The sequence below is a fragment of the Loxodonta africana genome, chromosome 11 (genome assembly GCF_030014295.1).
Source record: "Loxodonta africana isolate mLoxAfr1 chromosome 11, mLoxAfr1.hap2, whole genome shotgun sequence".
NCBI lineage: Eukaryota > Metazoa > Chordata > Mammalia > Proboscidea > Elephantidae > Loxodonta > Loxodonta africana.
In genome coordinates, this window is record NC_087352.1 from 89,488,819 (window position 1) to 89,515,041 (window position 26,223).

At 38.5% G+C, this 26,223-nt stretch overlaps 1 protein-coding gene and 1 long non-coding RNA gene across 2 annotated transcripts in view; one reads left to right on the forward strand and one right to left on the reverse strand.

The window, feature by feature from the left end:
* The window catches only part of THOC1 (THO complex subunit 1), a 62,190-nt gene extending 40,662 nt beyond the window's left edge, over window positions 1-21,528 (reverse strand). The window contains exons 1-9 of the mRNA XM_003406365.4: window positions 21,408-21,528; window positions 19,071-19,144; window positions 18,916-18,976; window positions 17,026-17,092; window positions 13,506-13,624; window positions 13,010-13,058; window positions 12,538-12,633; window positions 4,337-4,419; window positions 1,788-1,861 (exon numbers count right to left, since the gene is read on the reverse strand). Coding sequence (XP_003406413.1) covers window positions 1,788-1,861; window positions 4,337-4,419; window positions 12,538-12,633; window positions 13,010-13,058; window positions 13,506-13,624; window positions 17,026-17,092; window positions 18,916-18,976; window positions 19,071-19,144; window positions 21,408-21,461 — 677 coding nt within the window. The 5' untranslated portion in view covers window positions 21,462-21,528. The remainder of the gene's footprint in view (window positions 1-1,787; window positions 1,862-4,336; window positions 4,420-12,537; window positions 12,634-13,009; window positions 13,059-13,505; window positions 13,625-17,025; window positions 17,093-18,915; window positions 18,977-19,070; window positions 19,145-21,407) is intronic.
* LOC111749598 (uncharacterized) overlaps window positions 21,474-26,223 on the forward strand; it is a 98,723-nt gene continuing 93,973 nt past the window's right edge. Inside the window, exon 1 of the long non-coding RNA XR_010323484.1 lies at window positions 21,474-22,083. This is a non-coding gene — a long non-coding RNA (uncharacterized LOC111749598). The remainder of the gene's footprint in view (window positions 22,084-26,223) is intronic.

The following is a 26,223-nucleotide window of genomic DNA, read 5'->3' on the forward strand; positions in this document are numbered from 1 at the left end:
AGTTGTCAGCAACGAGTTTGTTTTTTTTTGGGTAAACTGCAAAAAAATTAATTTCTGTTTGTTAAAGCCACCCATCTGTGCTATTTCTGTGATATCAGCACTAGATAACTAAGACAATGTAAAGTCAGATAAACACTTTAGCAAGTTTAGCTAGATGATGTACTATGTGTAACCCGGTAGTAGCAAAGAAAATAACTGCAGGCTGTTTGCAAAAAAGAAGCAGTGGGTGAGCCAAATCTGAAATGGACTTCATATTACAGATACATGGGTGAAGTGCTCTTAGTGCCTAAAATTACCTGGTAATATAGCTGATCACAAAATAATTTGCTATATACTTCCTTCTTCCACTGAAAAAATAGTCATTGAGGCAGCTGTGTGAGGGTACTATTTAAGTAATTCTTCCACAGCTGGTGCTACTTTATGAACATGACCAATGGGGGCTATATTACCTACACAGGCTTAGGAAAAGTCTAATTAGACAAGACCACATTGGGCAGAGTTTGTTTTGGGGGCTGTTTATACTTCAGATGACTCATTGCCCTGAATCCTACTATCCTGGCCCATTGCCCTTAATGTTGTTTAGTCTAGATCCCAAAAGCCTACTCTGCCCCCAATGTACATGAACAGGTCTCTAAAAAAGTTATAATAATTACAGCTAATAATAGCTGTTCCTCTACTTTACTATTAAGTTTGGAATCAAGTGTTTCCTTTGAATGTAACACTGTTTACTGGGAGAAGAACGGGAAAGGCAGGAAGCGGTGAGGGAACGACAGCGAGATGAGACAGACAGATAAATAGACTGATCTGAATACACTGTTCTAAGTGCTCTATATATACCACTACATATAATATCAACAGTACAGTGTTAATAAGGATAACTACCAAGTGCTGTAATAGACCATTTCCAATCATCACCTCATTTAATCCTTTTAACAATGCTACCAGGTAAGTGGTACCACTACATTTTAAAGATGTAGAAAGTCAGTTTCAGGGAGGTTGAGTGACTTGCTAAAGGTCAAATGACTAGAAGTATTGGAGTTAAGCCTGGAGCCACATTACTTCTAATGTTGCCTTAGGGATATGTGTTTGGATTTCAAATCTTGGATGCTAGGAATATACCTCCCTGTGGTATAGCCCTGGTGGCAGAAACTGGAACCCCTCTTGATCTTCTGGACAGTAATAATGGAAATTCTCCCAATTACAAGTGATAAGGATAACTTTTATGGCCTCGGACACCTGGAAGAGTGCCAGTAAAAGAAATTTCCTTCATGCCTTTCCTTTTCTCTTCTTTCTTTCTTTTAACCAGCACTAGGAAGAAATTATATGGGAAGAAAATACAAGGTTTAGAGGATAAGATAAGACACAGTGATAGGAAGGCAGAGAGAGGAGTGAAAGGAGATTTCTTATCCCACCAACTTCACGAAAAAGAAAGCTCAATACCCAAAGGCACTAGGCCTACAGCATTTGCCGGGAGGGAGAAGGGGAGGTGCTCCTCGGTTGTCTGCGGACGGTTTTTCAAAAGTTAGACACATGCATAAGTGAGGCTATGTAAACAACGAACTGTCTGCATGTAATTTAGAAACCAAGTGGGACAGCCCATTAGTGATTTAGGACTTATTATTATAAGGAATATACACAAAAGTTACAAATAGAAATCAATAAGCATTACTTCCTTCCTCCTTATCCTATATCTTCACTCCAAACCAAACCCTCCTCATTCTAGTATTTGATAAATTACTAAAGTATTATCTTTGTAAATTAAGATATCTCATGTTCTAAAAACTCACCAAGTTGTTGGAGCTTCATCATCTCCCATTTCACCTTCTTCTACATCCATTCCTTCTTCTCTATCCTCAGTGTGCTAAAATGAAAAGATTGTACAGCCTGTCATGAAGCAGTTGTCAGGCTGAAGATAAAGGCTGGAATAATTGGTCATTCACACACTGCCATACAACCATTACTAGAGAAGTCCAGGCACAGTAACTACCAAGACCTATAGCTAATCTTTAAGGCAATGGGAATGCTATGTGACAGGGGTCAATGACCCAAGAGCAGTATGACAATGATTTAAGACAGCCATGAAAACCCAGTGAAAAGATTTAAACCAGCATTTCTCAAAACATGGTCAGCAGATTTTCCCTGGGAATGAAGGGCCTATGGATAAAATATATTTTGGAAACATATACAATGATCTCTTAGAGAACTGAGAAGATCACTAGTATAGTAAAGACTCTAAGAACAGCAATAAAGAACTCTTGACTTAAAGTGAGGATGTGCTGGTTGGAGGTAGAGGGGGGTGCCCAACTCTATACTGAACATTTCCAAAATAACAAGTTTACATGGAACAGTCCAAGATGTGCCTAAAAGATTATGTATAAGAGGTAAAGGACAAGTTTCTAGAAATTCTGAAGCAAACTGAACATTATTTCCATATTGATTATATTTTAAGGAATAAATTACATAAAACTAATACAATTATTTTATGACATATTAGTTACATCTAATAATTTTTTAAGCTTTACGATTTGTCCCTAGATAAAGAGTAGGTGCTGAAATCTGCTAACTCTGGACTGTCTCAGATATATGGTAAATAAGCCTTAAAAATGAATTGTCTATAGCTGATGCCCTTGTAAAAATCAGTGAACATATGATGGATTATTTAGCAAATGGTTCTGAGATATGTCGTTCACCATTTAGAAATAAAATTATAACTCAACTTATTCCAAACCCTAACACTCCAGCTGGATTAAGGATTTAAAAGAAAACCCAAGACAAATGTTAATATTACACCCAAATTTAAAAGCTCTGTACAGCAAAGGGAAACCCTGGCAGCGTAGTGGTTAAGGGCTATGGCTGCTAATCAAAAGGTCAGCAGTTTGAATCCACCAGGCCCCCCCTGGAAACTCTATGGGGTGGTTCTACTCTACCCTATAGGTTCTACTCTGCCCTATCGACTTGACGGCAACAGGTTTGGTTTTATATAGCAAGGCATCATAAATAATTTTAAAGAAAACCCATAAACTGAGGGAAAAAAATCTGTAACACATGCAAGACAACGGATTAATAACTAATATCAATGAGAAAAAGCTCAACAGTAAAACGGGCAAATGGTATGAACAGGCAATTCACAGAAGAAAAATTCCAAAGCATACAGAAAATTCCTCAACTCTGTTAACAATCAAAGAAATATAAGTTAAAACGAAGATTTATTTTTCAGTAATACATATCAATTAAGCAAAGATTTTTTAAAAATTGGTAATTCCCAGTGTTGGTGTAAGACAGTGCATTCTCCATGTGGCACTGATGCTAGTAAATGGGTACAACCCTGTTGAGAAGTAACTGGGCAACAGCTATGAAAATCTGATATATGCATACATTTTGACCCAACAATTTTATAGAAATTTATCCTAAGGAGACACCTCCATAATTTAGTGTTGGTATATATAATACTAAGGAGCACTGCTGATGCAATGGTTAAGCACTCAGATGCTAGCCAAAAGGTTGGTGGTTTGAACCTACCAGCAGCTGCAAGGGAGAAAAGACCTGGTGATCTGCTTCTATAAATATTACAGCCTAGGAAACACTAAAGTGCAATTTTACTCTGTCATGTAAGGTTGCTACAAGTTGGAATTGATTCAATGGCACACGACAACAACAATTAATATAATACTATTACCAATTTTTCACCATTAGAGATTATGTAAATGTCCACTGACAGGATTATAGTATATCCATTCAAAGACTTATAATACCCATTAAAAGACTGAGACAGATTTAAATGTACTGATGCAGAAATGTACCCGTTTTGTACTGTTAAGACAACAACAAAAATTACAAAACAGTATGTATTATGGCAGAAACCCTGGTGGCACAGTGGTATGAGCTACGGCCCCTAACCAAAAGGTTGGCAGTTCGAATCCACCAGATGCTCCTTGGAAACCCTATGGGGCAGTTCCACTCTGTTCTATGGGGTCGCTATGAGTCGGAACTGGCTTGATGGCAGTGAGATTTTTTTTGGTTTTGGTATGTTTTATATGACTTAATTTTTGGGAAAAAATTATATACATTTGTACATATACTCAGTAAGTCCTGGAAGGATAGACACAGCATGCTTAAAGTGGTTGTCTTTGGGACCTTGAATTATGGGGTAGTTGTACTTTCTATGGCATACGTTTCTATATTGTTTGATTTTTTTACGCAGATAAATGTTACGTCTATAACTGGAAATAAAACTAAAGGTTTATTAATTTTTAATGACTTTAGAGATCCTATTCACATGTGTGATCTCAACAACAAATTTATAAATATGTTCTGTTAGATTCCGTATCAGCCTCACCTTCTGGCCCAGCGTGCTTTCCTGCTCATTGGTATTGAAAACAGTCACGTTTTCCAGGTTAAATTGACTCTGCAAGTTAAGACCTATAAAAAAAAAATTTTTTTGAAGCAAATTTGTGAAACACTTGAACTCGTTTAAGAATATAATTTGGTGTCATATAACCAGAAAACCAAACCAAACCAAACCCAGTGCCGTCGAGTTGATTCCAACTCATAGCGACCCTATAGGACAGAGTAGAACTGCCCCATAGAGTTTCCAAGGAGCGCCTGGCGGATTTGAACTGCTGCCCTTTGGTTAGCAGCCGTAGCACTTAACCACTACGCCACCAGGGCTTCCGTCACATAACCAAAGCATATAAAAAATGCTAAATCCATAATTAAGCAAAAGATCAAATAAGAAATCAAACCACACTTGATTTACAAATTCCTTCTAAAATTCACTTCGTAAAGGTGTCTTTAGAGTACACAGATTTCTACATATATTATAACAAATATACTTGATTATTGTTATTCATGAATATTCAAGAACAATCCCACTGAAGCATAAATGTATATTATAGTCATCAAAAAGTAAGGGTGTATGATAAATAAATGTAGTTAATGAAAGCCATGTTTCTCGCTGAAAGAGAAAGAAGTTATAAATAAGCAGGTCTATTGGTGCAGGATTGGACTGAGAGGTATCAGTATGATCTCATGGTTTTTATGTCAAAAAAAAACTGATGTATAACTTGTACATATATATATCCATGTATACACATATTTAAATGTGTGTATACCTGGATCAGTATACATACATATATTTCCTAGCTCTGACAGCCTAGAAGTAGTTTTACTCTGGTAGCAAACAGCACATCTAGGCTTCCAAATACCATTCTTAAAATAAAAGAAACCAGGGCTCTCTGGAGAAGTGGGTGATTCTAGGGGTGAGGCAGGAAAAATATAAGATGAGCCTGGACTATCTACTCATGCCAAGAAAATTTGAAAGGGCTCCCAATGGCCAAAACTGGAACAATTTAAGCAACAAAGTAAATAATAATATCATGGAATTATTACCCAGAGAATAAAATAAATATCCACGAGTCCATACTGAATATACATGATAGAAATAATAAACGGGGGATAAGAGACAATTTTTCCTTCAAGAAGAATCCCAATTAATAAATGCAGAAGTAATGAGACAATTAAAAAGTTACCATCAGAACACTTCAGCAATAATCACTGAGGTTAAGATCCACAGATAAATGCTAAAGCAGTGGGCAAAAGTTTAAGAGAAAGCATAGCTTTCAAAGTATCTTCTTCCTAATATTTATTAATTACAAAGGTAAAAATAGTAACTTTACAGCAGAAAAACAAGGCAGATACCAGCTTAATCAAGTGATCCAGGTTGGTATCACCAGTAATAAGACATACTGACATCAGGAACCCTCAATATGATGCACTGAAAAGGACACAACACCACTGCTGGGGTATTTTTGCCAAAAAACCACAACCCCAGTCCAATCATGAAAAAACACGAGACACTTCCAAATTGAGAGATCTTGTAAAAAACAACTAACCAGTAATCTTCAAAAATGTTAATGTCATAAAAGATAAGCAAAGACTGAGAAACTGTCTTGAATTGGGGAGACACATGAAAAGATGCTCAACATCACTAGTCATCAAGGAAATGCAAATCAAAACCACAATGAGATACCACTTCACACCCAACAGCATGGCTATAACCAAAAACACGGAAAAAAACAAACGTTGGCAAAAGTGTGAAGAAACTGGAAACTTCATGCATTGCTAGTAGGAATGTACAACGGGGCAGCTGCTGTGGAAAACAGCTTGGCAGTTTCTAAAAAGTTAAAAATAGAATTACCATATGACCCAGCAACTGCACTCCTGGATATATACTCAAAGAACTGAAAGCAGTGTCTCAAACTGATACTTGTACGCCAGTGTTCACTGCAGCATTATTCACTATAGCCAAAAGGTGGAAATTACCCAAATGGCCGTCAACAGATGAATAGATAAATATGAAATATACATACAACAGAATATTATTCGGTCATTAAGAGAAATGAATATCTGATATATGCTACCACATGGATGAACCTTGAGAACATTATGCTGAATGAAATAAGTCAGATACAAAAGGACAAATATTCTATGATCCCACTTATGTAAAACAACTAGAACAGGCAAATGCACAGACACAAGAGTTTATTAATGGGTAACCAGAGCATGGGGAGAGGGGGTAATGGGAGGTTATTGCTAAAGAGTTCTGAGTTTCTGTTTGGGGTGATGAAAACTTTTGGAACTATATAGTGGTGATGGTTGCATAATATGATGAATGCAATTAATGTCACTGAACTGTACACTTTAAAATGATTAAAAAATTTTATTACACATACCTATGTATGTGTATGTGTATACGTACATACGTGTATATGTATCATATATATATTTAAAACCCATTGCTGTCAAATTGATTCCAACTCATAGCCACCCTATAGGACACAGCAGAACTGCCCCACAGGGTTTCCAAGGCTGTAATCGCTACAGAGGCAGACTGCGACACCTCTCCTCCCCAGAGCGGTTGGTGGGTTTGAACCACCAACCTTGCAATTAGCAGTGCAGCGCTTATCCACTGCACCACCAGGGTTTCTCTCTCTCTCTATATACATGTACATAAGTTTCACCGTAATAAGTTTAAAAAATAAATAAATAAACAAAAAACTTGGTAAAATCCAAAGTTTGCAGTTTAATTAGTAGTGATGTACCATGTTACCTTTTGAGTTTTGATAACTAACTATACCATGGTTATGCAGAATATTAACATTATGGGAAGCCGAATGAGGGGTATTCAGGTACTCTCTATACTATCTTTCCAACTGTTCTTTAAGTCTAAAATTATTTCAAAGAAAAAAGTTACAATAAAAAAATCCTAGGAAGTTAAAGTTATTAAGATTAGTGAATGAGCCTGCTGACCATCCAGCATTGACTACCTAAAATACCTTTGTCCATTCTCTATTTCTTCTTCACTATAGCATATGCCATAACCCTCAGTAAGACTGAAGAATTTCAGCCATCCTATACACCATACCAACAATCACGAAGATGACAGGGGACTGGGCAACATTTCATTCTGTTATACATAAGGCTGCCATGTGCCAGAGGTGACTCAACGGTAACAATATTACATTTAACGGGCAAATTACATGCTAAACTGGTTTTGTGCAGATGTTGGGGTATACTCTTGTGAAGAGCAAGGATCTACTAAATGTAAAAAAAAAAAAAAAAAGACGATGATAGGAAAACAGACTGTTGAGAAAGTATCTCCAAATACCAAATACGTTTGTGTTAAGGCGTTAGGATTATGACAGTTTATTTCCCTTTATGTTCTAAATTTTCTGAAATAATGTATTGCTTTTTAACTTAAAAATTAGAATATATAATTTATTAAAACATACATAATTTAAAGCTATCTTTTGTGATACATTGTTAATCCTTTAACTAGTTAATGAGAGAAAGAAATGGTTTCTCTGCACGTCTTGCCAGTTTAAAAATGCAGTACATTGAAAGAGGTGGAAAGTATTTCTCAGAAGTGCTGACAACGGGGCTGTAGACAATCAAGAAGGATAAAAGAATGGCTAGTAATTGAAACCTTGTTCTCATATCTTGTCACTTTCAGAAAAAGAAATTACAAATTACTGCTTATGAGGGTGTATATTTCATTTCATGAAAAGATACAACCCCTCTAACCCTTCATCACATATTTAAATGGCACTGTTCTAGGTACAAGAGGCCTGGTGGTACAGTGGTTAAAGAGCTTGGCTAATATGCAAAAGGTCAGCAGTTCAATCCTACCAACTGCTCCACAGGTGAAAGATGTGGCAGTCTGTTTCCGTAAAGATTTACATCCTTAGAAACCCCGTGTGCAGTTTTACTCTGTCCTATAGGGTTGCTATGAATTGGAACCAACTCCAAAGCAGTGGGCTTTTGGGTGTTCTAGGCGCAGGGAATACAGAGGTGAACAACACCATTACATTAGGGGCATGTAAATCAAAACCACAATGAAATACCACTTCCTACCCACTATGATGGCTACAATAAAAAATTCAAATAACCACAAGTGTTGACAACAGTGTAGAGAAATTAGAAACCATATATATTGCTGGTGGGATAGTAAAATGTTGCAACTATTTTGGAAAAAAATTTGGCAATTCCTCAGAGTTACCATATGGCCCAGTAGTTCTACTCCTAGATATGTACCTGAGACATGAAAACATATATTCACACAAAAATTTGTACAAATGTTTAGCAACATTACTTACAACTGACAAAAAAGTAGAAACTGAAATGTCCACTGACTGATGAATAAACGATAAACGGTATATCTGTACAATGCAATATATTGTACCTTAAAAAAAAGAATGAAGCACTAATACATGCTACAACATTAATAAACCTTGAAAACATTATGCTAAATGAAAAAAGTCAGTCACAAAAGACCACATACTATGATTCCATTTATATGTAATGTCCAGAACAGGAAAATCTAATAGACATCAAAAAGTAGATTAACAGTTGCTTAGGGCTTAGAAGCCAACACTCATCTGTAAATTTGTTGTACTGTGGTGGCTTGCATGTTGCTGTGTTGCTAGAAGCTATGCTACCGTTATTTCAAATATTTGCAGGGTTGCCCATGGTGGACGGGTTTCAGCTGGGCTTCCGGACGAAGACTAGCAAGAAGTACGTGGCGACCTACTTCTAAAAAAATTGGCCAGTGAAAACCTTATGAATATCAGTAGAACACTGATACATAGTGCTGGAAGATGAGCCTCTCAGGCTGGAAGGCACTCAAAAGACGACTGGGGAAGAGCTGCCTCCTCAAAGTAGAGTCGACCTTAACGATGGGCATGGAATAAAGCTTTTGGGACCTTCATTTGCTGATGTGGCATGACTCAAAATGAGAAGAAACAGCTGCAAACATCCATTAATAACTGGAACGTGGAATTACGAAGTATGAATCTAGGAAAATTAAAGTCATCAAAAATGAAATAGAACTCATAAAGATCGATATCCTAGGCATTAGTGAGCTAAAATGGACTGGTATTGGCCACTCTGAATTGGACATTCACATGGTCTACTATCGCATTCACTGTCAACAAGAACATTTCAAGATCTATCCTGAAGTATGATGCTGTCAGTAAAAGGATAATACCCATATGCCTACAAGGAAGACCAATTAATACAACTATTATTCAAATTTACACACCAACCACTAAGGACTAAAGATGAAGGAACTGAAGATTTTTACCAACTTCTCTGTAATTTGAAATCAATCAAACATGCAATCAAGATGCACTGCTAATTACTGGTGAGTGGAACGTGAAAGTCGGAAACAAACAGAAAGGATCATTAATTAGAAAATACTGCCTTGGTAATATACATGGTGATATAAATGATATAAATCACATGATAGAAGTTTGCAAGACCAATGATTTATTCATCGAAAATACCTTTTTGCAAGAATATAAACAGCGACTATATGTGCAGAAAAAAACAAGGGGATCCGGTGCGGTTTAAAATCAGGAAAGGTGTGTATTAGGGTTGTATCTTTTCACCATACTTATTCGCGTGCCGAGCATATAATCCTGGAAGCTGGATCACATGAAGAACCCGGCATCAGGACCGGAGGAAGACTAATGAACGATCTGCAATATGCAGATGACACAGCCTTGCTTGCTGAAAGCCAAGAAGATCAAAGACTATATAGTCTTTAGTATGGACTGCACCTCAACAGAAAGAGAACAAAAATCCTAAGGGCTGGACCAAAAAGCAACATCATAATAAATGGAAAAAATATTGAAGTCGTCAAGGAATTCATTTTACTTGGATCTACAATCAATGCCCGTGGAAAGGAGCAGTCAAGAAATCAAATGACATACTGCACTGGCAAGTCTGCTCAAAAGATCTCTTTTAAGTGCTGAAAAGCAAAGATGTCACTTTGAGGGCTAAGGTGTGCCTGACCCAAGCCATGGTATTTTCAACCGCCTCATATGCATGCAAAAGCTGGACAGTGAATAAGGAAAACTGAAGAAAAATTGATGTTTTTGAATTATGGTATTGACGAAGAATATTGAATATACCATGGACTGGCAAAAGAACGAACAAATCTGTCTTGGAAGAGTATAGCCAGAATACTTAGAAGTGAGGATGGCTCCTAAGACTTCATCTCACATACTTTGGACATGTTATCAGGAGAGATTAGTCCCTGTAGAAGGTCATCATGCTTGGTCAAGTAAAGGGTCAGCGAAAAAAAGAGGAAGAGCCTCAATGAGGTGATTGACAGTGGCTGTAACAAGGGGCTCAAACACAGCAGCAATTGTAAGATGGCGCAGGACTGTGCAGTATTTCGCTCCTCCGTACATAGGGTCACTATGAGTCGGAACTGACTCAACGGCACCTAACGACAACAGGGCTAAGGGTAGTGGTAAATAGGAAGTGAAAGCTAATATACAGGGTACCTTTTTTTTTTTTTTAGGGGGCACAAAAATTAGATTGTGGTGATGCTTGCACAACCCTGTGAATATATTAAAGACAACTATACACTTTAAATGGGTGAGCTGCATATTACACGAATTATATTTCAATAATGCTGCTTTCAAAAAGCGCAATTAAAAAAAGTGAGTGTTTCAGTAATGGAAGGTGAAATTATTTCAGATTAACCCTTTCATTAAATGCAACAAAAAACCTGGATAAATTACTTTAATTCTATTAATATTTAGTGTACATTATCTAAATAGCACAGATCTAGGCAATAAAGTAGAACGAAGATTTTGTTAAAAACAGTAAAAAGTTGACAAAACAGTGAGAAAAGAGCTAGCAAAAATTCAGGAGAAGGTAAGAAAGATAAGCAACGTATGGTCAGCACTCAAAGCCACTTCTGCATTGAGGACATCTGCCAAACAAGAGAAATCTGGTACACAACTGAGCTGCTCCGGATTCCTGGAGCTAGGATGATAAAAATGAATCTCTGTTAAGAGTAGGGTTGCACAGCCGATCATCGTAATTGCAGTCAGTAAGTTGTACACCTGTAAGATGTTGAAATGGCAAAAGCTGTGTGATATGTATATTTGTAACAACAACAAAAAGAGTAGCTGCTGAAGCTGCTTATGTACCTCATGGGATTTGGTTCCTCGGTTTGGAGGTTTATGCTCATGGTTTCATGGGACATCCCACTTAACTGGCCTAATAAGCTTGTTTAGTGCTTCTGTTCTACCTCCTAGTTCGCTGCATAGTGCTTGGGGCCTTAAAAGCTTGCAAGCAGCCATCTAAGGCATCATAATTGTTCTCTATTCTCCTGGTGCAACAGAGATGAAGGAAAGTCAGGAACAGGAGGAAGAAATGGAATGTGTGGGTATTGCCTCTATTAACAACTGCCTCTTTTGCCATGAGACCAGAAGAAGTGGATGGTACCCAGCTACCATTACTGAACACTTTGATCAAAGATTCTATAGAAGAATCCTGATCAAAAGGGGGAAAATGCAGAACACAATTTCAGATTCTCATGGAACCCAGATTTTCTGGAGCCACAGAGACTGGAAGAACCTCTGAAACTACTGCCACGAGATAATCTTTAAACCTCAAACCAAAAATAGTTCCTGAAGTCTTCTTAAAACCAAGCAATAGTTTAGCTTAACTAGTAAAAAATGTCTGCCTTGAGAATTACACTCTTTTAAGATCTATCTAAACCCACACCCACTGCTGTCGAATGACTCGATCTATAAGGGATCAAACTGACAACAGCAACTAGAAAGAACAGGAATGTAGGGCACACTGAGTTTATGTTAATGGGGGAGGAACAACTCAGAAAAAGAGAGTGAGAATGGCTGCACAACTTGAAGAATGTGATCAATGTCACCGAATTGTGTATGCAGAATCAGTTGAACTGGTGTATGTTTTGTTGCTGTGTATATTCTCAACAATAAAGTTAAAAAAATAAAATCAATGATTTTGTTTCAGAATTACCCATACTATACATTAAAAAAAAAAAAAATAGGACTGATAATTATTTATAACTCAAAAAAACAAGGTCGACAATTTTCTATTTTATCTCTATTATTTTTCTCATTATCATTCGGCATATTCTAATCCATTAAAAACTGGAAAAGATTTTCGTGCAAAGCCTTTATTTAATGTATAAAAGCTTACCTGATTTTTCAGATAAAGGGAAAAGCCTGGCCAAAAAGAGCTGAATTCGTCCACAGAAGACTGTATTCTGGGATTTGGATAATCTTCTAAGGAGATCTAAGTATACATGGAAATGGCAGTTACACAGAAGAGATCAGTCTATGTTTATTACAACTATACCTAAGTTTTTTAACCAGTCTGTCAAGTAGTTTTCAAAATGGGGGTAGAAACCATTGTCCCAAAAACGTATTAAAATTTTTGGAACAAAACAAGCTCAACATGGGCAAGATAAACTTTAATAAATTATTGTTTTTTTATTAAGTACATTTATACCCAGAATAGAACCAGTTTAAAGTGAGTAATCAGTTTTAATAAAACAGACTGTTACTTAAAAATGAAGATCCTAACCTAGTTTTAAAATTTTATCACTGGTGTTTAATTCAATTATCTGATTTTTCTTGAAACATTTACATTTAAAAAAACAACCACTTACCATTGCACATACGTAGTAAATAATTCTTCCCCGCGGAATAGAATGTATTCTGAAATTAGGGCAGAAGTTATTGCTGTTGTTCAGAAGTTGCTGTACACTCTAACAGTAAGTCAGAGGAAGTAAAGTATTAAAGAGTACTAATGTGCACTGAGAATCTACTCTGCTTCCACTTTTTTAAGCAAGTATTTCAATAAAACAAATATATTTTCAGATGTGAGATGACTAAATATCATAATTAACTGTTTTAAACATGTGAACTATGCATGTTTAAGTTAACTGCTATCGCTCAATCAAATTTTACACCTTAGGTTTTTCTCCACACGTGACTCTTACTTGGCTTCCCCAAGAAAGCACAGTATATGATTCTTTCACATGGACAGACCTTTTGGCAATCAGCTATATTGTAAACATAAGCAAAAAAACAAAAAAAACTACCCTCAGAACTCTGGATCCATAAAAAGACAATGTTAGCAGAAAAATAAACTAAAACACTTACTGATTTCCAAGTAGCAACATTTTTTTCCACAAAAGTGAATATTGTGTCACACTGATCCAAAGGAAGACAATCCAAAACGTCTCCCAGCAGTACAAAAGGTGTAGACGCGGTACAAATACCTTCAAGTGGAGCACAAGCAAATTTAAAATTAAAAAAAAAAAAAAAAAAGCTGTATAGTAAAATAACCTATAAAAAACAATCTGAAGAATATCTTTAAGGGTACTTATTCACTTTACATGAACAAGAAATGGAAGCAACCCAAAGGTCCAAAAATGGGACGTGCTTGAATAATTTTTGATATGTACACTCAGTAATAACGATGATGATAATTCTTGATAACACTTTCAGAGCATTTACTATATGTCAGGTACGCTAAGTGCTTTACATAATTCTTGTAATACTAAGAGGTAAATACTATTATTATTCCCATTTATAGAACGGGAAAACTGAGACACAGAAAGGTTAAATAACTTGCCCAAGATCACAGAGCCAGTAAGTGGTAGAGCTGGGATACGAACCCAGGCAGTCTGGCTCCACAGTCTGTTTTCTTCATCACTAAGCTATTCAAAAGAATATAATGCAGCCAATTAAAAACGATGCTTATGATGACTGTAACAACTTGGAAAAATGCTTATGATATAATGGTAAGTGAAATAGGCAGGTTATATCATGGTTATAATAATAAAATTTTAGAAGACTAGAGAAACTAAAGCCATATACCAAAATGAATGGTAGTTTTTCAAAGTTGAGGAATTATGACTAGTATTTTCCCCTTTTCTCATCTCCAAATATTTTGTAATGTTGCTAAATTATCTTTGTGATTTGAAAAGATTATCTCCAAAAAAGATAACAAAAAGGCTCGATACTGATTTCCAGTATGATCAAACATTTAAAACAATAGTATTGTCTCAGGGAAAAGAATGGCAAAGTAGAAAGTTACCGTTTATCTCTAAAAGCAAAAAGATTTTTTTCTTAAAGAAAAAGGTCATTTAGACTAGCTAAACCACTGCTGACTAGCTAAGCATACTTTTAGCCTCCTGCTCAATCTTCCCTCTATTTTGAGGCAACAGGTACTTACTAACACTTGCTATATGTTTAAGAAAAGTAGCCACTTAAGAATGGTGTGTGGAAAAAAAAAAAAAAAAAATCTGGGGGCACTGTAAGCCCAAGACACTGCTTTAATACAGTATGTCTAGAAAAAGAAGTAATACTTCCAGCTCTACTCCATACTAGTAAAGTCACATCTGGAGGCTGCTGCTACCCTTAAGAGAGATGCTGCCTAGAACAATGCGCAAACGGAGGGCAGCAGATTGCAGCTCAGTACAAGGGAAACCTTATGATAATCCGAACTGTCTAAAAAAGAATGAAACACTGAGCACCCATAAGTGGGCATGTTCCTGCAGAGCCTGGAGTACCACCTGCTACGGACGTTACAAAGCTGAGTCAAGGCAGGACAGAGGACGGATTGGATGACCTCTAAAATCCCTTAAGACACTCAGATTCTGTGATACGATTTGTCCTGTATATCCAAGAGATTTGAAAGCTATACTCCCTGCCCTGACTTCAGCATAGTCTGGCATAAGTTAACAATTATAGAACTTAATTTTTTCCCCTAGATTCTACCCTCAAAGATTCTGATCTAGTCACATTAAGCTAGGGCCTGAGAATCTCACTTAAAAACAGGGGTTCGCTAGTGATTAGGCTAAGCCGGTAGGCATGGGAACCACTGGGTCATAGGCTGATTCCCCACAACTTTTCCAACCTGGGTCCCAGCCTCTGCACTGACCTCTCTGCTCCACCTGGACTGTGGCCACAGATAGCCCCTCCTCGGTTCCCTGATACCTTGCTATGTTTGTGCCTCCATGGTTTTATCTACTATGTGTTTTCTATCTAAATAGTCTCCCTCCTCTTTATCATGCTGTATATTCTTACTCCAACTTTCAAAGCATAAACATCACCTCTTCTTAAAAAAAACCCAATATCTTTGGCCAGGCCATCTCGCCTGCGCTTCTGAAGCACACTGTCCATAATCCTGTTACAGCATTTATTGTATCTGAACTACTTACCTTGTTGTCTAGACTATGAGCTTTTTAAGGATAAGCATTTTTATGTATTTTACCCAGTAAAATGTCTGATACTGAATAGAAGCTCAATAAATATCTGCCAAGTTGAACTTAACAAAATGTATTTATGGACAATTTGAAAACATGTCACATAAATAAACAATATCATAATAATCTCTGTCAAGTAGGGATTTTTCCCCACAAACTAAAATAAAAAAAAACATTTATGCCTTTATTTACAGAAGTTCGTAAGTCCTTATCTTTCTCAAAATAAAACTTTTAAGTCTAGACTTTGTATAACTTCAAGTATTAAAAACACTACCCACCTACAAGAATTATATATTAAGCTAATGAATGAACCAAGCACACACTGCAAACTGACAGAAACTGGGAATAGAACACCACGTTGTAGAACTCGTTTAGGTATGGTTAGTGAAGGGATCAGCAGAACTTATGAACTAGGCTGAAGTACACAAAACAGCTTGCTGCTATCCCAGAAGACCCTTTTACTTGTGTGCTCTAGTCTTTGTAGGACTATATATCAAAGTAATACGTGAATACTGTCTTACAGTTTAAAAGATACTTTTCACACAAATATACTCAGATTTAATCAAATGAGTATCTTAATCAAATTGGTTAGAGTGCTGGTAAGCAATCTTTTCATTCCTTCTCTCTGCAAATATTTAATGAGCTCCTGCTATATGTTAGGCACTGTGTACTTACTATGAGCCTTGTTTATTTCAAGTCCCTTGAAATGATTCCCCACTGCCTCTTCCCCTTTTAACAGTCCCCTACCGAGTTTTCCTGCCTGCAGTCTCTTCTCCTTCCATAGCTCCTCCTTGGCATGGCACACAAGGCCCTTTATAAATGACCCTAAGGTACCCCTGCTGCCATTCTCATCATTCTCTCATCTTCCTGCTCAACAGTTCTCCACCCATGCTGAACTTTGCCTTTTCATAGTCATTCCCTTCTGCTTCTGCCCGACAAACTCATCATCCCTCTCGTCCCAGCTCTCATGTCACTTTTACTCTATCCTCCCAAACACTTCATTCCCACTTGAACCACAGTACTACACCACACAGTAACATGCTTTTTTGTCTGATTCTTCCATCTGCCACTAGCTCCTTATGGGCAGGGAGTATGTTTTATTCACCACTGAATCTCCAGCCCTACCTCAGTACGAGGCACATAGTAGATGCTCAGCAAATATTTACCAAATGAACGAAACTGGAAAACAAAGTGCCAAAATGTGCACTGCATTACAGAGATAGAAATAAACATGAGCTAAAGTCACTAGGACAGCCTCATGGCAAAGCTGGGGTTCAGGCAGAACTTGAGGAATGAACACGTCAGAGCAGGAGAGAGGTATGGGGAGAAGAAATTTTAAATAAAGCATGGCATGTCCAAGATTACTTTAAAAAAAAAAAAAAAAAATACAACAACAGAGCCATACTTACCTTCGGTTACTCCCCCAATAGCAAGAGAAATAATAGCTAAGACATTTTCACACGATGAATGGTTTATCTACCAACAGAAGAGATAACAATTTAATTTAGGGGCAAGAGTTCAGATTAATAACAATAAAAACATACTCTGTGACATTAAACTGATTACCATAAATATGAGATATAAATATTTCTTCTAACAAATAAAATTACTTTCTAAGAGAAAATACAAAAAAACTCAACAGTAACAGAGATAAGTTAACTGCAGAAATATAACAAATAATGAACAGACGACTCACTCAAAATCCAATGGTCTCAGGAAATAATTACCTGGCACATTTAAGACTGCAGCTAATTGAGTACAGAAGTGCTGAGGCCATAACTCAATCAATGCCACAGGGCAAAGGTTGGGCCAGGGGCATTAATTGTACTGGTGCATTCATATGCCTGAGGGAGGGTTTTCATAGAAGGGAGGTTGTGTTTAGTTTCTAGAATAATCATAATAAAGACTGTCTACTGAGTGTTCATTAAATGTGGTTTTACACAACAACCTGGGAAGAATGGCATTATCGCCTCTTACAAACGAAACTAAAACTCAGAAAAGCAAAGTAACTTGCCCAGTGCCTCCCAAAGGGTAAGTGACTAGGTCAGAAAAACAGAATCAGTTCTGATCCGGATGTGTCCAAGAGGGAAGGATGCTGTGTTATGGCCATTTAAAGAAGATCTAGCTTTCCAGGACCCAACCTTCACTTAACCGAGAATAAGGTCTTGAAATCTTTCCTATTCTTTCATTAAGGTGCCCCACAAGTGGTAAATAAATTCATATTTTTTCATGTTTAAATTTCTCTAGTGAAGTTAGATCATCCGTCCCCCGCACCCCCCAGGCAAAAAAAAAAAAAGCAGTTGCTAGCTAGTCGATTCTGACTCATAGCAATCCCATGTGTTTCGGAGTAGAACTGTATACTCCATAGGATTTTCAACGGTTGTGACCTTTTGGAAGTAGATTGCCAGGCCTTTCTTCCCAGGTCCCTCTGGGTGGATTCAAACTTCCAGCCTTTAAGTTAGTAGTCCAGCGCTTGACCATTTTTGCCACTCAGAGGGGTCACCGAAGGTAGATACCAAAAACCTAGTGCCGTCGAGTTGATTCCGACTCATAGCGACCCTATAGGACAGAGTAGAACTGCCCCAGAGGGTTTCTAAGGAGTACCGGGCAGATCTGAACTGCCGACCCTTTGGTTAGCAGCCGTAGCACAAAACCACTATGCCACCCGGGTAGAGGCTGTAGTTATTTACACATGGTAACTGAAGAGGAAGGTGTCATAGGAAAATAAGGGCATGGGAACCCAGATCCCATGTTGAACATTCTTGGACTAGACCATCTACGCCACTATACATCACTGTTTATACAGAAAAGTCAGAAAATTCAACTTTAACCTATAGTTCTTCCTCAGTAAGACCTCAAGCCACACTCTTTTTATACTCAGTTGCAGAGGGCTCTTCTTCATTTATTAAACCAAACCCTTAAATTGCATTTGTGCTATCAAAATCCTTAATTATTATACAACGCCTACACTGACTATAAGAAACCCTAGTGGTGCAGTGGGCTCCATAGGAGAAAGGTATGGCAGTCTGTTTCCATGAAGATTTACAGCCTTGGAAACCCTATGTGGTTGCTTCGAGTCAGAATCAACTCAATGGCAGTGGGTTTGGTTTTCCGGTTTTATATACTATGACCAAGTCAACTTTCACAAAGTAGCAAGTGCACTCTACAAAAAATAAAAAAAGGTGCCTTAACCATGTTTAAATATCCAATCTAACAATAAAAGCAATGTTTTTTTGTAGTAACACTGGGATTAGTAATTTGTTGGCAAAATTTTAACAATTAAGGAAAACCAAACTTACAATTTCTTCTTCTAGAACACCTCTGAAAGCTTGATCAAGAGTGCATTTTTTTTCATTTTCACTATTAAGGAAAGAAAGACAGCCTCATTTTTTAAACAGCTCAGGGTAAGTATAAAGATTTAGGCAAACAATTTTCATAGGTGTCAATGCCTTACCTGCCAGGTAACTGGCTGAAGGTACTCAACAATGGCTTGATGTTTTTGTTGTTCAAGGCTTCTCTGGTAGACTTCTAGAAAAATAAAAATGGCAAATAAGTAGAAAGATTTTGTTATTATTTACTAAAAAAATATAATTATTAATATAGCTTAGTATGCCTAACTAAAAAAATGTTTATACCTGGGAAAAATTACCTATACACCTTTTTCTTCATGATCCTTATTCCAAATGGCACCAACTAATACAAATCCTCATCACTTGAAACCCGGCAAGAGCGTCCTAGCTAGCCTTTCTCATTCCAGGTATCCCCTTATATCATCCCCTTAAATATCACATTCATGATGGCATTCTACTTTGGAAAAAAAAAAAAAAACTCCAAATGGCTTCTTATTCATATGTTTTCATTTTGAATTTTCATACCTACCTCTCAAGGTCCTTGATGCTATCCCACTCAGTCTATCCAATCTTATTCCCCACTACTCTCCAACATGAAACGCTACACTAAATTCTAGCCATTTTTTCATCATTTTCTATCAAGTTCACTCTAGTGTGTTCACATTCATACTCCCACTTTCTCATCCAAATTCTATAAGTTTTTCAAGACCCACCTCCAGTCCGTCTTCTCTATGTAGCCTGCTCAGCACAGTACCTGACATGTAATTAGCACTGAATAAATAACTGCTGACCATCTTAAAGTAGTCATAATTTAGAGACACAAATACTGTAAGGTCATTCGTTCTGTGAAAATTCACATACACTTGGAAAGTCACCGTGTTAGATGACTCTAGAGGAGTTAAGAGCTATGCTGAAATGTCCATTCCTGGCTCTCCCACTAATTTGTCATTATCATTATCGTTAGGTGCTGCAGAGTATCTTCCGACTCACGATGACACTATGGACTACAGAATGAAATACTGCCTGGTCCTGCGCCAATAGGCTGTATAATCTTGGACATATCTCTTACCCTCTCTGCTTCATTTTCCTCACCAATAAAATAAGAGGGCTGTCTTAGACCCATACTACCAGCAGCAGCAGTGGCATTGCTTGGCAACTTGTTAGAAACGCAGAATTTCAGGCCCCACTCCAGATCTACTGAACCAGAGCCTGCACTGAACAAGGTAGCCAGGTGAGCCTACTGCACACTAAAGTTTGAGAAGCACTGGACTAGATGAACTCAAATTACACCATCCTTTCCAGGACTAATACGACCTTGGATATTCCTAGTAGTTACTCTTAGCTGTTACTCTTCCTAGAATTTCAAGGCACCAAGGATGACAGAAAAACACACAAAAAATTACTATGATCACACAGACATTATATAATTCGTTAAAAAACAAACCCCACACTATATGGAAAAAAAAAACCTGCAGAAAGAAAACGACTGACTACAAAGAATAATTTTTTTTTCCACAGAATTTTCATTCTGGCATCACTATTACCACCCAATCACAGTTAAATACCTGAAGAGTTGAACCATGCCTTGAAATACTGGTACAAATGCTAAAGACGAATGAATACAGCCAAACAACTTAGAAAGAACAGTGTTTCTTCATAATGGGAGCAGTGATGCACAACATAAAGAATACTGGGTCTGGAGTCAGAAGAATCAGTGAAGTAAACCACTTAACATCTTTTGGGGTCTCAGTTTCTATCTCACATACTGGTGATAATAAAATTTAGCCTATCACAGTGCTAGTCTAAGAGTTAAATGAGCTAACGTGAAAGCGCTCGGAACGGTGTTTCCCAAATGCTTAAACCACCCCTCTCCAACACGCAAGAATACGGCGACATCTGGTAACCCTTCCCAAGCTGACCTGTTTGCTTTTCCCCACTTAGGGTCGTCTTTTCCATCTATTGGGACTGAGATACGGAAGATTAAAGGGTGGTGAACCGGCGGCCGGTACAACCACCTCGGCAGCTTAGAAACTCGGGCGAGAACCGGTTCTCCAGGCTGAGCCACTCCCGCCCTCCCCCTTCAGCAGCTCCCCTTCTAGTTCTGGAGACACCTGCCCGCTAAGCTACCACTGCAGAGGAGCTGGACCGCACCGGAGGTATTCTTCCGGTGAGATCTCCACACAAAGCGCAAATGCACCCAGAACGCAGGGTCCTGAGACCTGCCGGCGGGAGGGCGGGGACAGGCAGCAAAGGACGCGCGAAAAGGCTAGGGAGCGCACCCCTCCCTATCTCCCAGCCTCCGACGGGGCCGGGAGTAGACGCCGAGGCGTACACACCTCTGTTCCCGCTCTACCCCAGGGGAAAATTCGAGTAATTTGAAGGACAGGAGAGCAAAGAACAACGCCGGCTCAGGCCTGCACGTTCCCGCCGCCGAAGCTCACCGTAAACCGCGTCCGCGCTTCGGGCAAACTGAACAGCGGCGGCGTCGGAGACATCTTCCCGGCAGCGCGCGCCCGCCACCGCGCTGCGGCGCCCGCCGATGACGTCAGGCCGGGAGCAGCGAGTTGGCAGCTCCGTGCGGCTAGAGCGGCCTGTGAACCGTGGGGCGGGTAAGTTGTGAGTTAAGAGCTTCCGTGGCGCGTGAGTGCGGGTGGGCGTTGGAAGTCTGAGTCGGTCAAAAAAAAAAAAGCGGTGCTTAATCCGCCTTCGCGGGTATGGCCCTTGGGGTTGGGGGATGTGGGCGGCCTCGCCCTGCCTGCTCGGCGTTGCCGGGCAGGGAAAAGGCGGGGTCGCCCACCTGCATCGCGGTGGTTTCCCTGGGGTTGGAAAGCTGGGTGAATGGCGGCTAATTACGGCCTCAGAGGGGCGGCGCAGGAAGGTAACTGGTGTCCGAGAATTTAAGGTGTGTGCGTTTTGTAGAAACAACGAGCTGCGGAAATGATGGCCGTGGCCGCCGAACCGTAGTCATTCAGCCTGAAGCTTGAGATTTGAAGTCGTGAAGGACTCTAGATTTGAATATTAGCCTTGTGGAATGAAATGATACTTGGCTCACAGGGCTGTTGAAAAGCTGGAATGAGATAATGAATACTACGCGCATTATAAATTGGTAAAAGCGATGTAAGTATTGTTTATTATTAATATTTTTACTCTTGGAATCAAGATGACTTTAAAGTCAACTTTTCATTTGACTTTACTGGCGCATAATAGGACTCTACTGAAGAGAAAGACGGAGCAGAAGTGCAGTACCCGGCGCTGATTCGAAAGTGGCTGGCACTGGGTCCAGGGCAGAGGCAGCCCTTGCAAAACCATGCCTCCTAAGCAGTTTCTTCCCTTTCCTCCTCTCACAAGAGAGATGTGGCCAGTGAGAAACCTACTGGCAGTAACACTCGGTTAGGGTTATGCAGTGCAGTAAGAGACACCGACCCCAAACTTTGCTTCCGCATGTACCTAAGTGAAGAAAGCTAGACCTGCTGTATCTTGCCTGTTCCTTTATTTACATCCAACAAGGATAAAGGAAGCTAATAAAAAGATAATTTCCACGGAGCCTTATCGCAAAGTGGAAATTGTGCATACTGATGGCTAGCTGGAGCATTGCAGTCTATTTTTAGAACCAATCAAATCATTCAGGTTTTATTGTATAACTTTAATTTCCAAATTAGCAAAAAGGATTTAGTTTAAAAATATACTTTGTTAATCTGAAGGTAATTGATGTAATATGATTATCATCACATTAAAAATGATTATTAATCTGGAACATAGCTGAGACCTCAGAAGTAAAAAAAAAATTTTTTTCACAAAATCCAAACACAAGAAGAGCTGGGGTTTATACTAGGAAGGGCACTTGGATGTTGAACAGCCAGTTGGATGATATCCTTTGGCCATACTGGTTGCCCAGCACAATTCCTCTTACTTCAGGGGCCTTGGTGAATATTGGGCTACTGTTCCCATCTTCCCTACCATTTGAACAGAGTCCATCTACTGAAGAAGAAAGTGAGGCCAATGCATAGACACAGAGCTTAAAGATGAAAAAATAGACTAAGAAATGAAGAGAGACGAAGATAAAAATGTTAAGTAGGGAAGACAGATGGGTAGGAGGGAGAGATGATGAAAAGAGAGATTGATTACAGCACAGTTTGAGCACTGGACTTTTTCATGTCAGATGACAGCTCCACCACCATCCATTTTAGTTACATGAGCCAGTAAATCCGTTTTATTATAGCTTCATGCTATTTGGAGTTGGACTTCATTTGCTATCAAAAAGTCCTAATTATGCCTGGAGCAGCAGAGGAAGAGGAGCCCTGATGGTGCAGTGGTTAAGTGCTCGGCTGCTAATGGAAAGGTCGATGGTTCAAACCTAGGGAAAGGTGTGGCAGTCTGCTTCCATAAAGATTTACAGCCTTGGAAACCCTATGGAGCAATTCTACTCTGTTCTGCAGGGTTGCTATGAGTCAGAATTGACTTCATGGCAGTAAGGTGGGTAACAGAGGAAGGAGAGTCAGGAATAGGAGGAGGATATGGAATGTGTGGCTAATTGCCTTCATGAACAACTGCCTCTACTGTGAGACCAGAAGAACTGGATGGTGCCCTGCTACCATTACTGATCAAAGATTGTATAGAAGAATCCTGATCAAAAGGGGGAAAATGTAGAACAGAATTTTAAATTCTTATGGACTTCAGACTTTCTGGAGCCAAGGGCGCTGGATGAATCTCTGAAACTATTGCCCTGAGATAATCTTTAAACCTTAAACCAATAACATTCCCTGCAGCCTTAAAACCAAGTAATAGTTTAGCTTAACTAGTAAAAAAAAGTCTGCCTTGAGCATTATACTCTTTTAAAAACTATATATGGTGTCAAAGTGACAACAGCAACTTGAAAGATTAGATAAGAACCTTAGGGAGCAGTGAGTTTACGTTAATGGGGAAGAAACAACTCAGAAAAGGAGGGTATGAATGGTTGCATAACTTGAAGAATGTAATCAGTGTCGCTGAATAATACATGTAGAAACGGTTGTATTGGTGTATGTTTTGCTGTGTATATTCTCAACATTAACAGCAACAAAATAAAATCATTAAAAAAAAAAAGGTCCTAATTAATGTAGGAGGTGAGGGGGAGTTTCATCTACAATTGTACGGGTTATTGTTTGCTTTCCTTTTCATTCCTTAGTCCCAAAATGAGAAGGTTGGACTGCCTGCTGAAGTTCTGAATGGGATGGATTAGCTTTTGAATGATCCAGTCTGCTGGAGATTATGGTCTAACAGGTGTATACACCTGCATTACCTCCCATGAGCCAGGTGAAGTCTAGTTGGATTTTGCCCTGAACAGTGGTAGTTGGTTGATGTTTTCTGGATACATGGGAGAAGAGAGGGGTGAATTGAGCGGTGGTAGATGTGAACAGGAGCGCTCATGTGATCAGGAAGTGACCGGGTAAGTGGGTGCTTTCTAATGCTGTAGTGATGGTGACTCTCAAATTATGTACCTCAAAATTGCCTGCCTGAAGAAATGGGGGCAGCATTTATCATCTGGCTTCAATTTTCATTCATCAAAGGCTGCTTCATGGAATGTTGCTGTTGGCATGTCTGAGTCCATAGAGGGTTCTCACAGGTGTTCTATGCAATGACATAATATTACTGAAGCCCTGGGCAAGGGAAAAAAAGATATGATGCAGCTGAGGTGAAATGCTGTCATTTTCACCTGTGTGGAGCTGATGTCACAGCAGTCGCAAGTGTAAAAGTGGGCCCAGAGGATGGGAGGCACGGCCAAGGGATATCTAATATAGGGAAAAATTTTTTGACTTCTTTATCAAAGGGGGAGCCAAAATAAATTAGAGTCTTCACAAAATGATGTGGGATCAAGTATATCAACTGTATTTAAAAAAAACTAAAGGGTAAGCGTTAATAGAATCTAAAATAATAGGTATACCTCTAAGATCACTGAAGAAAATTAAAAAATATGTAGTTCATATAAAAAAAGTTAGAGAACAAAGGAAACTGCAGAATCAATCTCTGTATGGAGTGTGTATATGTGTATGTATAAGCCTTTATGTATGGATGTATATATGTTTTAAGGTACAAATTACTGATGATAGAAGCAAAAATAGACATCAGAGGAAGGGTTGATCTAGCCTGAAGTTTATACATTTTGGGAGAGATGGTCTTTAAGAAGAAGAAGAATACAAATTATGGATAAAAAATTAATATGAAAGTGAATAATTTTGGGGAATGAGAAAAATGAAAGTACATTATAAATGTCACAAACATCGCAAATCCAGAAAAACTGCAGTATTATTTAACTGCCTGGTATGCTTTTATCATACTTTTCCTTTACATTTTTGATTCCATGTTCTTTGATCACCTCATCATGTGACAATGATTATGTAATATTTTTATTAAAAAAGAGAGGATAACTCGACCTTTTATTTAGCATAGTGAACATCTTATTATTGATAGTTTAGAAAAAAAAATTTTTGAGCTTCACAGCCAATTATTGGATATGCCACATCTGTAACTTCCTCTGCAGTTTCTTGCTCTGGTAATGCTTCTTGCTCTGAGAACTCCAGCCCTTTGGTACCTCTTAGTATGGCGCTTGACAGCCATAGCCAGAGTTGGTCCATCTAGCCATGCCCCCTTCCCCAAGCAGGCCAATCCTTGGTGGGAGGAGGTAGCCATGAAGCTGGAATGTTAAGCCCTGTGGGTGGAGCTGAGCAGCATCTTTTTTATTTTTTATCTTTCTCTTTGGAGTCCTGGATGCTGGATGGGGCTCACCATGGGGAGATTGTTACTGGAGGCCGGGAATATAGAAGATATAACAAATAGAAGACAAATGGCAAGCTGACAGATTTAAACCCATCCATTTCAATAATCAGATTAAAAGTAAATGGACTCTTAAGTGCAATGTGGAATCCTGGATTGGATCCTCGAATAGAGAAAGGACATTAATGGGGAAACTGGTGACATCTGAATAAAGTCTCGTTATTTAATTGTAATGTGCCAGTGTTGGTTTTTTAGTGTTGATAAATATACTGTGGTTATATAAGATGTTAACATTGGGGGAGATGGTGAGGAGTATACAAAACCTGTCTGTACTATTTTTGCAGCTTTTCTGTAAATCTAAAGTTATGCCAAAATATTTACTAAAAGATATAAATAGACCAAATATCAAATTAAAGCCATATATTGTCAGTCTGGATTAAAAATCAAGACTCAACTCTCTGCTGTTTGTAAGAACACACTTTAAAAGTAAGGACAGATAAGTTTAAA